General features: G+C 35.7%; 1 protein-coding gene across 1 annotated transcript in view; it reads left to right on the top strand.

The window, feature by feature from the left end:
• Positions 1-15,840, top strand: part of ABI3BP (ABI family member 3 binding protein) — a 171,029-nt gene that overhangs the window by 113,238 nt on the left and 41,951 nt on the right. The window contains 16 exon segments of the mRNA XM_075725367.1: positions 418-492; positions 2,074-2,121; positions 2,623-2,697; positions 4,261-4,308; positions 5,186-5,245; positions 6,037-6,111; positions 6,776-6,823; positions 7,384-7,455; positions 8,148-8,222; positions 9,836-9,910; positions 10,565-10,639; positions 11,123-11,197; positions 12,806-12,880; positions 13,357-13,431; positions 14,568-14,633; positions 14,927-15,001. Coding sequence (XP_075581482.1) covers positions 418-492; positions 2,074-2,121; positions 2,623-2,697; positions 4,261-4,308; positions 5,186-5,245; positions 6,037-6,111; positions 6,776-6,823; positions 7,384-7,455; positions 8,148-8,222; positions 9,836-9,910; positions 10,565-10,639; positions 11,123-11,197; positions 12,806-12,880; positions 13,357-13,431; positions 14,568-14,633; positions 14,927-15,001 — 1,092 coding nt within the window.

Below are 15,840 nucleotides of genomic sequence, written 5' to 3'. Positions count from 1 at the left end.
CATTAAACTTAATGTTTTCTTCTAGGTAATTCTCTTGCTTGGCATTCATGACAGTTGGGCATCGCTCTCTTCGCAGTTGGAACGTCTCCTTTTTTTTAAGAAAACGATGCTGGCAGCTGTGAATCATCTTTCTCATAATTATGCTTGCCTGTGCTTGTCCCAGCTTTTTTTTAAAAAAAAAACCAAAAAACAAAAAACAAAAAACTGAGCTTCAAAAATGACTAAAATTCCACTCTTTTGCTTAGATTGTTGTAAACACATGAAGAGTACTACCTGACTTTCTTTCCTACTTCCTATAAAAAGACTTTTCTTCTCTGTTGCAGGTGTGAAATTTCTGTGTTTGTGTGTTCAACTTGATTATCACACACTAACTGCTATGCAATTTAACCAACTTATTACCCACATTTTCTCTTCCAGCTCCAAAGGAGACTCAACGTGTTCCTTCTAAACCTAAAACTTCACCCAAACCTCAAATCCCACAGGCCAAAGATGGTAAACTGCTTTGTGTGATTATTTCTAATACAGTTTATATTGGGTTGAAACATATTTCTGAGCAGCTGGTTAGTTATCTGAGCCAGTTAAAACATAATGGGGTTCTGTTCTGCTGTGTGTTCAGTGATTTATTTGCAGTTTTCAGCTGTAGTAACATTCACTAGGTGATCATGCAAAAGAATAAATCTCTGCTACTTCAGGGCAGCAGGATGAGAATATTGTTGTTATACTCGGATTACAGTGGTAACTAAAGCAAATACCTAGCAATTAAAGTATGTATTGTGGCTACTTAGGTGGTACAATTCTTTCCCTCATGGCTTTGCATTGTTAGAATAAATACATTTCCCTTTTAAGTCATAATTACTTGATTTCATGACATTATTATTTTCTGCATGAATGAGTAAATTACCAGTGCGTAGTTACTATTTTTTAGTAAATATTAATATTTATTAGCATTAATGGTCATTTATGCCATATTCCAAAATACTGGATTTTTATACCATATCATTAAACGTGAATTCAGTGGCAGGCAGAAAAAATTACTCTGTCCTCTGCTATCCAGCTGGTAATATATAAAATATCAACATATGTTATCTTCTGGTAAAAGTGAAAAATTTCATGATAATCACTTTACTGAAGATCTTCAAGTTGTAGACATGGAGCAATATTTTTGAAAGCTGATGTTATCTATGAAATACGATTTCCTCATGTAGAAAACAGTCAAAATCCTTGTTCTCTCATAATTTTTTTAACCATGGCAGCTGATCATAAAACATTGTTTCCAAACTACAACTTAAAATGCAGCTTCTCATAAACTCAGTTTTTACCTCTGTGGCCGTTTTTCATTATTAGGTAGTCTGGCCTTCTCAGAAAATGGTTTTGTCACACAAATGTTACAGGTTTGTACTGTTCTGTGTTTGGAAAAAAAGTTACTGTTTCTTCAAGAATCTATAGTATACGGAACTTTTTTACAGCATCATCCACTTATCTTGTGATTGTCTCAAAAGATCCAAAGAAATTTTTTTTTCGTTGTCACCCATACAGAAGAATTGCCACAGAGAGGGATACCATTTCTATTATGCCTCTATTTCTCATGTGGGAAACACAAGAAAATAGCATCAATTTCACATTCTTATGCCCCTTAAACACCCAGTTTTATTTTAGATCAATACCAGTTTAGAGCTGAAGTATGTGATCATGCAACGCAATACACCCTAATACTCTTTAATAATATAGCATCCAGAAGACAAGCAAGTGCTTCCTGTTTCCAACTGTATATATAAACTGCATTTGAAATACACCACAAAGGGAAGAAATTTGTGTCCCTAAAAAGCCATTTTCTGAATAAGGGGGTGATACATATTTGGATATCTAATTGAAGCCCATGGGAGAACTAAGCTCACATTATGTTTCAGCTTACACCGTTTTCTCAGAGATTTCATTTAATGTAGCAGTTTTTGTATGAGGCAGTATACATAGTATATAGTTCAAAATGCAGTTACTAGACAAATAATACTAGTTGTAAGTGGAATTATTCTCTCCAATTTTCATAATAGCTTTTATGTTTTGTTTCTGATGCAGTCCTGGAAGCTCTAACACTTAGAACTGATCAACTAAAACCAACAATAGGTAACAGTTTTACCTGCAGGGACCATCACATTTAGCTTTTTTCTCCATATACACCGAGCATCACAAGTACATGTTGATTGTACTCCACTGTCATAATTTTTTACTATTAAATTTAGTCCTTCTTTAAGGTTTTTTTTGTGATTTTACACTAACAATTCATAATCATCTTGTTTGGTTTTCCTCACATAAATGTATTCTGTAAAGTGGATGGAAGCAGCACAATCTACCTTTGACTACGTGTCTCTATACTCAGTTTCTGTCATGTGCTGCTTCATCTTTTATACTAGTCCATCCATACCAGCCTTGGTTTATATTATCCTGTTACAGAGGTTCTTCATCAGCACTGTTTCTTTGTGTACCAGACATTCATACTTCTCCATTACTCATACAAGCTTTTTCTGTCTCCAGAGGGTCCCAGAGGCATGTGTTCTTTTTCAATATTATGCCTTCTGTCAGTCTCAGTTCTTGAAAGATTTTAATAGTTGCATTTTTTTTTAACAGTTCCAAAAGAAACACAGCGTGTTCCCTCCAAACCTAGAATATCACCAAGCTCAGAGGTGCCACAAACCAAACCTGGTAAGTACCTTTTTTCTTTATCTTATCATACTGATATATGTGTCTTATGAATTCTGCTGTGATCAGTGGAGCTTCAGATTTATATGTATCCCTTGGGTGTATATGTTGGAGCATTCCTTGAGACATAAAATCCAGTATCACATGTCATGATATGTGGAATTTATAAGCAACCTGGTAAGTTTAAAATCTGTATCTTCAGTTCTTTTTTACATTTTAAGCCATTGCAACAGTGGGCGTTTTCTGTGCAGTTCTCGGTGAAAATAGTTTTTTTCTGTGTGGATTTGCTTGGGTTTGGGGAAAGTGAAGGTGAAAAGGAGGGGTGTCATTGCGAAGAGGAAGGTGTTTTTTCTGTATTTCTCAAATTGTGTACTTATTTTTTCTTTCCCAGACACAATCATTCGTTTATACTTTTCAGTTCACTTTTGTACAGCTCTTATGTTGTTCAGAGATTTAAGAATGTGTAATACTTTCTATAATGTTGTTTGCACAGCTTGCCATAGAGCAATATACAACCCTAGGCTAATTAAGGATAGAGGAAGAATGTTACATGACTCACACTAGCAACTGCACAAAGTACTGGGGAGGGGGTTGACCCCAGCCAGCAACTAAGCACCCACTAGCCACTTGCTCATTCCACCCCACAGTGGGTTGGGGGAGAGAATCAGAAGAGCAAAAGAGAGGGAAAAAATCATAATGCAAGATAAAGACAGTTTAACAAGTGAAGGATAAGAAGCGGGGAAAAAAACAAGTGATACAAAGGCGACCACTCGCCACATCCCACTAGCAGACCAATGCCAGTCTATCTAGGAGCAATGGGTCCTTTGGAAAGACTACCCCAACAGTTTTGTTGCTAAGCGTGACATTATATGAGGTGAAATATCCCTTTGGTCAATTTGGTTCAGCTGTCCCGGCTGTGTCCCCTCCTAGCATCTTGCCCACCCCCAGCCTACTTGGTTGGGGGCAGAGTGAAAAACAAAGAAGTCCTTGATGCTGTAACAAGCACTATTCAGCAATAGCTAAAACATGTGTTATGTTATTCAGCAATAGCTGAAACAGTGTTATCAACACTGTCTTGGTCACGGATCTAAAACAGAGTACCACAGGGGCTGCTATGAAGAAAATAAACTCCATCCCAGCCAGACCCAGTACAGGTATCCAGGGTATATGCAGTATTAGATGGTGCTGCTGGAGAAATGGGCAGAAAGATGACAACTAGGATTCCTTTTTCCCCCAGTAAGTCTGTGCCTACTATTTGAGTCAAAACCTTGAAATATGTCAGGGAAGTGTACAAAGTTGAAGGTGAAAAACCACCCACAATTTCTTTGTGACTTATTACAAAAGCTTCAGATTTATATTTGGGCTCTGTTCTGTATTAGAGCTATTGCCTTGAACTGGAGGCAATTCTGAGCAGCATACTACTCTGACATATATTGAGTTTCAAGGAGGAGTGACCATCTGTCATTGGCTGTAATAGGGATGGTATGATCATTGTGGAGGTAGTGATTGTAATGTTTTGATTGTTCTTGGTAATACTTGTTTTTGGTTTTTATCATGCTAATACAGTTCTGGAACCAATTACATTTAGAACTGAGAAACCAAAGTCAACAGTAGGTAATGATACTTTCTTACTTGAATAGTCACATTGTCTTTCCTCTTCAACACAAATTATTAAAAGTAGACCTGCAAAAATTTGTCACCTTTCTTTGTACGTGCCTTAATAATTTAACAGTCAAGATTCTCTGTCTCTTTTTGTATTTTCTACAAAACAGTTGAGGGGGATCCCTGTGCCTTTCAAGTTGTTATGCACATTACGTAGGGCAATTTCCTTCAGTATTTAATGATAAGAGCCAGAGGGCAGATCAGAACAGGATCCTAAGTTACATGTTCTCAGTCATCCTGTAGAGGTGGCACTGTTCTAGTTAGTCATATGGTTTGGGTAAGCAGAGCTGCATGCTGCAAGTTTTCTTTCCCTGCTTCCCTTCCCTTCCACTTTTACTAAATGAAGTTCAGTCCTTCATAGAGGTCTGCAAAATAATTCCATTTCACTCAAACCTCAATTCCACTGTCAAAACAGAATCACTTCAGTGATCTTTGGGTCATATGATTCCTTGAGGCAGGTCCATTTGACTAAGGAATTTTTATCATTTGAATCTGGTACTGTGAATCATTCCAGTACAACCTCCATTACAGAGCAGTGGTGTCTTTGTATTTGAAGCTACTTACTTTGTTTTCTTCTTTTATTTTTTTAAGTCCTCTTCTTAAATAGAATCAGTAATTCTGTCACGTTTAGTTGATGGTAAGTCACAGAAGATTGTTTCTTTTCTCTATAGCCTGATTTTGTTCCGAAAAACCCTTCTCTTTTGCATCACTTCCATAGAATATCTTTGGTTCAAGTCTTTGCTCTGTTTTTGTTGACTGTTATGGATGGTAGTGGACACTGATACCTCGGAAAATTTTAGTATGGTATAACCCAGTTTCTTTCTTCCAGCTCCTAAAGATACACGTCATAGGCCTTCCAAACCTAAAACATCACCCAGTCCACGAGCAAGTAAGCTTATCAATATTTTGCCCTTTAGTGCATGAAAGTTTTGTCAGGTTGAAGGTTATCAAAATTGATCAGTTCTCTGAAGGTACACAGATACTCATTGAATAGGCTGTGTTTTATTGTCATTATCAAATTTTGCTATATAGCTGTCATGGAACAAGATAATCAGCTAGACAGTTATACATGTCAATAACTTGTATAAAGGTGGGGATGTGGAGTTAACACTCATCCTGAGCCCTTGCATGTAGGAAAATTTGTGTCTTAATTTCCATACAGTGTGACAGAGGTATTTGTATTTTCTGGTTACTCATTTACAAGTGTAAAATTACAGTACTTTCCTGTTCCCAAACTTTTGAAAATAGTTCTGTCCATTTGAAAATTAGTGGTAAATTTCCACATTTCTTCTACTTTGACTGCTTTGCTGAGATTTTTTTTTAATACAAAGTTGATTTAAATGAGCAGCAGATTTTTGGAATATGGTACACTTGAGAAGCACAACTGGGGGAACTGTTAGAACTACAGCAGTTTACTCTGTAGAAAGCTGTATGGTAGAGCTGAAAGGAGTGGAGAGTTAATCCAATACTGTACTGTAACAGTCACTTTGTCTTTAGTCTCTGCACTAACATAATATTGATTGCATTGACAGAAGATCTCTTTGTGATTATCTTCAAATGGAAGAAATACTTCCTAAAAAATTTCTTTGCAGAAAAGGAATCTCCTGTCAGGAAAATCGCAACACTTAAGTTGAATCATCATCCTCAATAACATGTTCAAAACTTCACTCATCTTCACAGGTCCAAAAGAAAGTCGTCGAGGCTCTTCCAAGCCCAGAGCATCACCAAGTCCAGACGTACCACGCACAAAACCTGGTAAAAACATTGTTGTTTTGTTGTGCTTGAATATTCAGGGTTTCTTTTGGGTTATCTTTCCTCAATTAATCAAGTGTTGATTAACATCTCTTCCAATTACAAACAGATTTTCTAATGATCATTAAATATGTATTTACAGGAAGATAGAGCTGATTTGTATTTTTAATAGCTGAGTTTTGATGAGTTGTATATGCTTTTCAGACAGCTGTCACTGATGAATAATCTGCATAGCAGGGTAGACAACATACAAACATTATAAGAATGTTCTTGGAAGAAGTTGCATCTCTTCTGTGCCTATCAAAAGATGGTTAGAGAAAAACATATTTGAGGGCCTTCGTGTATGACTCTAAATATCTGTAACTCAAACCACTCATATGTTTGTGTGCCCTGGTAATGGAATTTGACCCTTAAAAATATACTTAATAGGGTTTTACATACTAGTGAACTGCCAAACCTCTGTAACTCCTGATGGTTCTGAAAGCATCAGCTGAACCTTCCTTTTGAGTGAGTGTATATTCACTAATTCCAGCAATAAGTAATTTAAAAAAAGAAAAATTAAGTATGTGTTCCAGTTTGAAAAGAAATCAGTCGTGTAAAAGGGAGTATTTTTACCCTTTTGCTTGTACTTATCGTTAATTCTGTGTACGTTCTTGTTTTTATGAAGTTTTGGCACCTACTACATTTACAGTTGAACAACCAAAGACAGCAACAGGTAAAGATATTACCTTGGGCTGGTCATTATTATTTTTTCCCTGCTGCTCCTTGGACCAAAGATTATATATCATTACTCTGTTTTTCATATGTCATCTCTTTGTGGTTTTGATTTATTTTCTTTTCTACTTATTGAACTTAATGCTACTCTGTTCCAGGTATTGAAAGATTCCTAGCTCTTTTGTTGTCTTCACAGAAAATTTCTTTTACTCTCTCACACATTGTAATACCTTTGACACTTGTAGGAGACAAGCATGCCATGGGTATTGTAGTTATGAGCTCTGAAGTACAGATTGAAACATGTCCACTATAGTTGTCTGTGTTCTTTCAGTTTTTGTTGCTTGACTCCAGATTTTGCTTACTTCATCAATTTTCCATCCATGTTTTCATTCATGATTTTATTTTCTCTTTAAATTCCTGTATGTGTCTGACACTCAATTTTTCAGACTCTCATGTAAGGATCTTGCTTTTCTTTGCAAGCACAAGACATGCAGTGCCTGTGCAATAAACCTGTCTAATTTCTAAAGAGTATAAACCCTTAAATCAGGTCTTTTCTTTCAGCTTCTAAAGAACCACAACATACTCCCTTTAAACCTAAAGCAGCTCCCATCCCAGATGCTCCAGACAAGCCTGGTAAATTAACTGGTCTTTTGTCAAGCTGAGGTTGATAAATGCTTTCAGGGTGGGCAGTGGGGGGAGCTGTCAATAGTACATTTGCTGTTAAGTGGGTATCATTCTAGCTTAAGAAGCCTCTGCAATGCTGCAGTTAAGTCATACCACTGATGGAAACTACAACGGTTCAAGATTTTTTTTTTTATATATATTATGCGAGTACTGCCAGAAGAAGAAATAGTAGTGACCTGTATGTATTTTTCAGTGATAAAAAGTTATTCACAGCTTGTATCTAAGCAACACACTTCAGTTGTCTGCACCATGTTTTTGAAGCTCTTCTGAGAGAAGTCTCTTAAAGCTGTTGCAGTGCTTTTCCTTTATATACACATTTTCATCCAGATTAGACTGAGGATTCCCTTCAGTTGTATTTTGATTAGGAGACTCCCCATCATAAATCTGACTGACCTGTATAAGATAATCAGTGATCTCACTGAAGGATAGTTATTATTCGGTTTTAAGTATCTAGATGTTAAAAAGAAAAAATTGAACTCTTTGTAACCATAAATGTCTGAGGGTAAATGCCTATTACTGTTTTAAAACATCCCTTTCCTGGTGTATGAAGTATAGTCCTGAAGGGTTTCTTTTAACAGGGTGGGAGGGAAAGGGAAAGTCCCTTCATCATTCTGAGCATTTATCGACATTTTTTCCAACAGAAATCATTCCAACCTTCCATGAACCAGATACTACTAAGATTCCTCATATTCCTGAAAGAACAAAGGCAACATTGGGTAATCATGTGTATTTCATAAATACTTACTCTATTTTCCATTCTTGTTAGAGAAGATATTCTTAGAGAGAACTCATTACATGATATTAAAAACTAATAATGAAGTTTTACTCCACTTCTAGATACTTGCTTGCCCTTTGGTCTTGATAAGGGTAATAATGCATGAGCTCATTTACTTTTGAAGGTTCTTTTCCTCGTCTTCTAGCCTTTCCGGTCAGGATGATGTAATTCCTTCAGATGTTACATATTTTCTAGTAAAAGGGGACTTTATTTAAAGAGCAGGTAGTGATTCCTGTAGTTCCTGCATCTGAGTATGGATACTGTCATCCTAAAATACTCTTCTACTTCGCTCCTCATGGTATAATTTTACAGAAGAAAATTGCAAGAAAATGATAAGGTATCAAATATAGCATAACATATACCAAAACAGACCAGCTATGTGACCCTCCAAATCAAATACTAGTTCTTAAGCCATCTTCTCTGCTAACTTCTAGTCATCCATGCTGGGAAAACTTGCTTAAATATATGAAACATTAGCTGAGAATTCTTTCTTCTTAACTTAAATGTCAGATGTGGACCAAATAAGGGTCAATGAATCCAAGCAGTATTAAGCAGCAGGAGTATTGCTTGAGCAATCATTTTTAGTAATCAGTTCTCTGTCCCCAGTTTCAGAGACAAACATCAACCATGACTTCCTGAGAATGAAAGGGTATCATTAATGAAGTATTAATAGCCAATGAATAATCTTTGAACCATGGTTTTTTTTTTTTGAGGAATAAGAGATTAAAAATGTTTTTCATCACGTTTCTATTTTAATATGTCATAGAATCCTTTAGGTTGGAAAAGATCTTTAAGATCATCAAGTCCAACCATTAACCTAACACTACCAAGTCCACCACTGAACCAATATATTCCCTATATGCATTGATACTTAGGTTAGTATTCATTTGCTACCTCTTTATATAGCTTTATGAAGTTTATGTGCCCTGTCATACATATCTGAGGCTACCTGATGCAATATTTATATGCAGAAAATGGTTCTTTAGAGCAAGGGGGATGAAGAATGCACAGGCTGAGGCAGATATTTTGAGGACCTCTCACATCGGTGTGGATCACAGACTAGCAAGTGCTAAGATAACCTTTTCCAGTAAATGTTCCTACATTGGCAAGAATTTTTAACTGAATAGTATGAAGATAACAAGATTGAATAGTTCCCACATAAGAACAAAGAAGTTAAGTTATAAATCAAGTCTGATAGGAAGGGTCCACAGAAAAACAGATACTGTCCTCATATACTCATGTATGGCAGATTTGGAAGATGTGGGCTACTACTGTCTATTTTTGTCCTATTACTTTACTGTATGCTGTTCGTGACTATACGCTTCACTGCTTCATCCAAAGCTACAAATTCATATATAATTTGGGGAAGTCTGTGTCAGCAGCCATTTAATTTCTTTTCCTTTCTTCGCAGGAATTCCAACTGATTTATTTTCAGCTTTACCTTTACATAAACTTGCCTTATTACAGATCAGATCGTACTTACATTCCGTGTGTACTATGAAAGCAGTGTGTGTTTTCAGTTATTGTTCTGGGTGCTGTTTGTTTTTATTTCAGCTCCAACTGAAAAACAGTTCATTCATACCAAACCAAAACCATCTGAAAAACCAAGACTGCCACACACCAAACCTGGTAATAGAGTCATTCTTTTAATTCTCTGTGTTTGTGTTTAATCATTCTTTCCCTTAGCCTCGGGTGTTGTGCTTTTTAACAGAATTATTCATAGCTGGTTTTGTGCTGAAACAAATGCATTACACTTAAGGCAGTCAATCCAAAATATGCCAAAACTACACTGAAACTAATAGTAGGACTTGTAGTATAGCATCAAAAATCTTTTTCCACCTTTCTATTACATATAGTAAATGATGACTAAAATGCGGTAATGTGGTTGTTGACAAATTCCAGTGGCTAGATAGACTGAGTTCTCTCTGATTACTTCCTGGTAACGAGAGATGCTTCTCTGTGAGCACTTTTTTTTTATCCATAAAATGCAACAGAACTCATTTGCAATGTGCTTGTACAGCTAGCAACTGACATTGTGTGCTACACTGAAACAAAAGTAGTCTTAAAAATAGTTACAAGGGGCTGTGTCTCTTCCCATTTTTGTTATAGAAGGAATGTGTAGGAGAAGTTAATAGAAAGATAATTGATATCTGTAACGAGTTTTAAGATATTCTGCTACTCTTTAGTTTGGGGCATTTTGAAAGTTTTAGAAATAGTGTAAATGCTACTTTGTTTCTATTACAGTTTAATATTCTAAGATTCTTCACATTTTCTCCTTAACAGCAATACATCAGACAACTCCACAACCAATTATTACAAAATCTTCTACTACCACTGAGCATTCAAGGGCAACAATGGGTAAATAAGTTTCCTTAAAGTTAAGATGCAGGTATTTTTAATTTTTCAATCGAGAAATTTCTAGAGAACATGCTCTGCTGTGGTATTTTGTGTAACATCATTCCATTATCCTGCATTCTGCTTACACACGTGCATGTTTCTTAATACAGATGAGTCTCAGTTCTGTCCTAGAAGTAAAGCAGAAATAGTCTACAGTTCATGTCTGGTCAGAAGCCTGTATTTGTTAGATCTCCAGCCAAATTCAGTGGTCTAATTTTTCTTTTAGAGCAAGAATTTTAGCCACTAACTCAACTTACCCTATAGCACAGTGCTAGAACTTTTCTGTGTTTTGGAGAGTCATTTTGTTTCAGGTTCCAGAAAGCCATGGAATTGTTGTTGTCTTTTTTCAGGCATTTGAGACATGCATTTTCTGTGGGCTAAATATGGCATTGGATCATGACTCCTGAAGAATACAAGAATATTTTTTTTTTCCTTTTCTTTCAGCTCCAAAAGAAACACTGCTTATTCCTTCCAAACCCAAAACATCTGTCGGGCCGGAAGTACCACAGACTAAACCTGGTAATTTAAAGTTTGTAACTTCAAAAGTGTTATTGTGGTACTGCCTTAGTTACAATTTCTGCTGTCATTCAGTACTACAGTCATGTGACATGCATGATATGTAGACAGAAATTAGTATCATTGTTCAGTATATCAAAGAGAATGCCCAAGAACTGCATCAGTTTCCATGGAGAGCAGAAGTTCTTTTTTTTTTTTTAACATTTATTTGTTGAATTGGTGGGTAGTGGCCATTAAAAATGTGAGGAATTCTATTAATTTAATAAAAATATACTGCTGTAGCCAGCTTCACTAAGTTCTTTTCTTTTGGGGGATTTTATTACCCTAAATACCTTTGCTGCAATTTCTCAAGTACTTTTGAAACTCAGGTTACAGAATCTCAGTCCAAGATACTTAGATGCTAAGAGTAAAGGTACCTTCTTCCTATCAGTGATTTTTGCAGTAACTGCAGCAGATTTAGGGATGCACAGTTACAATAAAGGCTGATGATACTTCAGCTTTACCCTGAGTGTGAACTTTTTCCATAAAAATTACTAGGTAGGAAGGTTACAGGGGGAAAAAAAAATGTTAGGGCAGGAGTGACAACACGATTATAAAAAAGAGCAGCTCCTAATCTTTCTTACTCTCTGATCTAACCTCCAAACTGATAATATTTTAGTTTTAGATAAATAAGTTAGTTAATAGTTTTACCATTCCCCCCTTTTTTTCCATTAGACTTCTAGCCCTTTTTATATAGCCAAAAAGAATTTAAGCAGAGACCCTATTCATTCAAGAACTGTACATATATATTACCATGCAAATCAAACTGAACAGTCCAGGAAACAGATTTATTTTCTAAAGGCCTTACTTTGAAAGGCTTTCTGTAAAGTAACCGAGTTAGATTCTAAGTCTCAGTTGAGTAACAGCTATTTCCAGTCATGTCATAGTTAACAAGTGCCGTGTTTTGGTACCACTACAAATTAGTTTTAGGCAAAGAATTTTAGAAAACAGAATTTATAGGTTTATTCTTTTCCTTTTAAATTTTAAATCATTATGATGATGTATATGCAAAATAAACTGCTGTTAGGAAAGCTGTTAAAAACAAATGGCACTGTTTAGCCACTGCCCTTTATGCTAGTAGGTAGGTTACTTTCCAGCTTCCATATTTCAACCTTATTTCTGGAAGACGAAGAGGCATGTAGCATGTGCCTCTGCCTGTCAATCTCTCCTTTTCACCCAGTAACTTAGTAACTTAACTTTCACTAAATTCAATCAAAGTTGAGTGAGGGAAGAATGTCTGAAAGATAAATACATTACTACAAGCTTTTAGAAACTTTTTAGGGAAGTGCAAATTAATATGGCCAGTGTCAGAAAAAACGAAGACTGTCAGAACTCCACCTTTAGGAAATTTGTTCTGAAGTTGGTGGGGGCCCGGCAGAATAGTTGCACTGTGTCTGGCTGTCAGCATGAAAATACATCCAGACTAATCAGAACACGTGTCTGTCTCATGTCTGTTAAAATTGTCTTAGCAGATGTGTAGCTAGGTTTTTAGGAAACAAAGGACACAGCTCCTTAACGAAATCCAACTTCTTTAATTTCACTTCTCACAGAACAATGTTTTATTTCTTGTAGCTCCAAGGGCAACACACCTGGGATCAATTAACCTTATAACAGTTCACGTTGTCGATGGGTCCAAAATGACTTTGGGTAATGAGAATATGTCAGTTTATTTTTCATAAAACTTTACTTTCTCTGCTTTTGCGTTATGGCTAAACTTACACCTTAATCAACAGAAATACCTTAATATATCTTTATGTTGTGTTTGTTAGTCACATTCCAGTGTATGTACAAAATGTTGCTGGTTTTAATTTTCCAGCCATTTTTTCTTTCATGCAATTCTTTCTAGAAATAACTTCTTCATGTACAAGGCTGAGGAGTCATATAAAAAGGCATTACCCGATCATCTTTTCTTCTTTTGTCTGACTTACTAATGATATATATCTTCTCAGTCTTGAAAAGTCTTTTGTCTGTATAAAAGCATGATTTTCAGCCACGTTTCTAGCATTGACTCTTCTTGTTTATGGTCTGCACAAAGACAGTTTGAATTTCCCTTCCACCTGTGGTGTCTTATGTTTAAAAGGAAATAATTTGCATTTGATAAGCAATAATATCTCCACTTTCAGTTCCCAATGAAACATACCAGATTTCACCCAAACCCAAAACTGCTTTAGCGACTGAAATTCCACGGTTCAGTGCAGGTAATTTTTAGGATTTTCTTAAGTTGTTGTATTGAGAGTCTGTAGATCTTAAGTAAAATCTGTATGGTTTAAGATTTAATGGTCTGATCATTATTACTTTTAAAACTATTTCAAATAGATAAGATGAAAATTTATTTTTCCCCTTATCAAATGTTTTTTGTTCATTGCTCTGAAAATCAAGGTTTAATCAGTATTGCCTCAAAGGTGATATGAAGCTTTTAAACAGTATTAATGCTGTGTATTGGATCCTCAGATACATAGTGTTGCAAACATAAATGTAACTGATTTCCACTTTTTTCCTTATAAAATACTAAATATAAATCTTTTAAACTTTTCCCAAATGTAAATGTCAAAAATTAGTAATATGTTCTTTCCTGCATAAGTGTTTTCTCTGACCCTTCGAGAGGCTGGATTAAGTGTTGTGGATAGAATGGTTATTAGATTTGAATATCAAATAGCTAGCTCTATTTATTTAAAAACTTGAGTTACAGAAGTTGATAATTTGGCACGAGATGACAGTGACTACTGCTTATGCTTTCAGCTTTCAGTGTGATTCACCCAGATTCTGTAACAACTAAAATACCAAAATTATTTGGCAAGTGAAAGGCAACAATAAGAAAAGGTTGAAGGCTTCTGATTTTAACCTTGATGATCACACTACGCTTCAGCAGCCCTACACAGTGTCTGCATTGAAAGCTTCCAGTTGTTTTCTTGGCAATATTTTAATGTTTCATGGTTTGTCTGAATATTTGATTTTGGGGGGTTCAGTTTGGTGTTTTATTTTGAGGTTTTTTGTTTGTTTGTTTTTTACAGAACCTAATTAAATGTCTTAAGGCCATGGATACCTTGCAGAGCTAACTCTGTATCTATATACAGTTGGGTAACTGGCTGTAAATATTCTATATCTTTTCCTAAACCTAAACATGAATGTAACTGGTCAGACTGCATGATGGAGTCATCTGACCACTAAAGAAACTAGCATTTTCAGCGTGCATTTTGGATTGGAACTCATAGAATTCTCATATGTCCGTTTTGCTGTATCTCATTGGTGCATGGACCTTTTTTCTGGCAAAATACACTGCACTGTTGGTGTTCCTTTTACACATGACATTTAAACTGAACCTTATTTCTTTTAGCACCTCATAAAACACGTCTCACTTCTGCAAGACCAAAGCCATCTGATAAATCACCACCCAGACCTGGTAATAATTGTTTATTCAATTTAGGATGAGGAGGAGATTAATTAATTAATTTCACATATTCTCAGTGGGATTTTAAGTGTTGCTGGGAAAAAAAAGGGTATTTTTCTTTCAATTAATCAGTCTGGAGGTAAAGCCTTTCCAAATCAGAAAAGAAGGGATCAAAACTGTGTGTATGATCACAGCAAGTGTTACTTTTTCTTCTCTGATGTGGAATTGTTGGCATCACATAAAAGTCTCTTGGGTTTTCTTCTCATGGAACTTTTTTTCTTTTTTCTTTTTAAACTCTCTCACAGCTGTTAGTAAAACCACACTAGCACCAGCTAGAACAAAAGCACCTGGACTGCCAAAGTGGATTGTGCCAACAACAGGTAGAGCTGCAGTTTTGGGAGTTTTTTAATTTATCAGTAAAAGACAGGAAGGTGACTTCCTCAAATCATCTTGAGCCCTGCAAAATATTTCATTCTGTTTGATTATAGAAGTTAATTCCTCAGAGTACTGTATGTAATTGTTTCTCCTGGTCATGCTATATAATTCCTAAGTGGTGTTATGAAATTATATTGACACTGAGTCAGTGTAAACTTACAGATAGATTATTTTGTGGCTACTGTTTACTGATGTTTTCTAGATGATAGGTCCAGAATAATTACTGGAAAACACTTTGTTGAAAAGGATTGCCCTGTTGTTAAAGTTCAAGTCAGAAGGCTTAGTAAGAAAGCCTTAAAGCCAGGTATCTTGCTAGCTACCAGCTATGCATGTTGTGTGTTCACATCAGACCTACTCATATTCAGACTATGCAGTATTAGGACTATGTGGTATTCAGGCTTGAATACTTCAGCACCAAGTTCAAAGTTGATGGATGGTAGAGGAGGGTGAGAACTGTCACTTCAACTTACACATCCTTACACACACAGATAACATACATCCCTAACCACAAAGATTTATTCTAAATACTGGTTTGGTTGGGGGAAAAATCATTTATCCTTTTTCAGTTGTACTTCATTTTTCCATCCATCAAAATAATGTTGTCAGTGATAATTCATAATGAACCCATATTTTTTATTTAATAAAGCATTACTTTATTATGTCAATACAAATACTGTTGGGTTTTTTAATACAGCCATTGGTTAATTAAATACAGAATTTTGGGATTCTTCATCAATGATGCAAGTTTAAAATAATATATAAATAAACAACTAATACACATATT

This window comes from Pelecanus crispus, chromosome 1, assembly GCF_030463565.1.
Source record: "Pelecanus crispus isolate bPelCri1 chromosome 1, bPelCri1.pri, whole genome shotgun sequence".
In the NCBI taxonomy this organism is placed as follows: Eukaryota; Metazoa; Chordata; class Aves; order Pelecaniformes; family Pelecanidae; genus Pelecanus; species Pelecanus crispus.
This window is presented reverse-complemented; position numbering and strand designations above follow the sequence as displayed.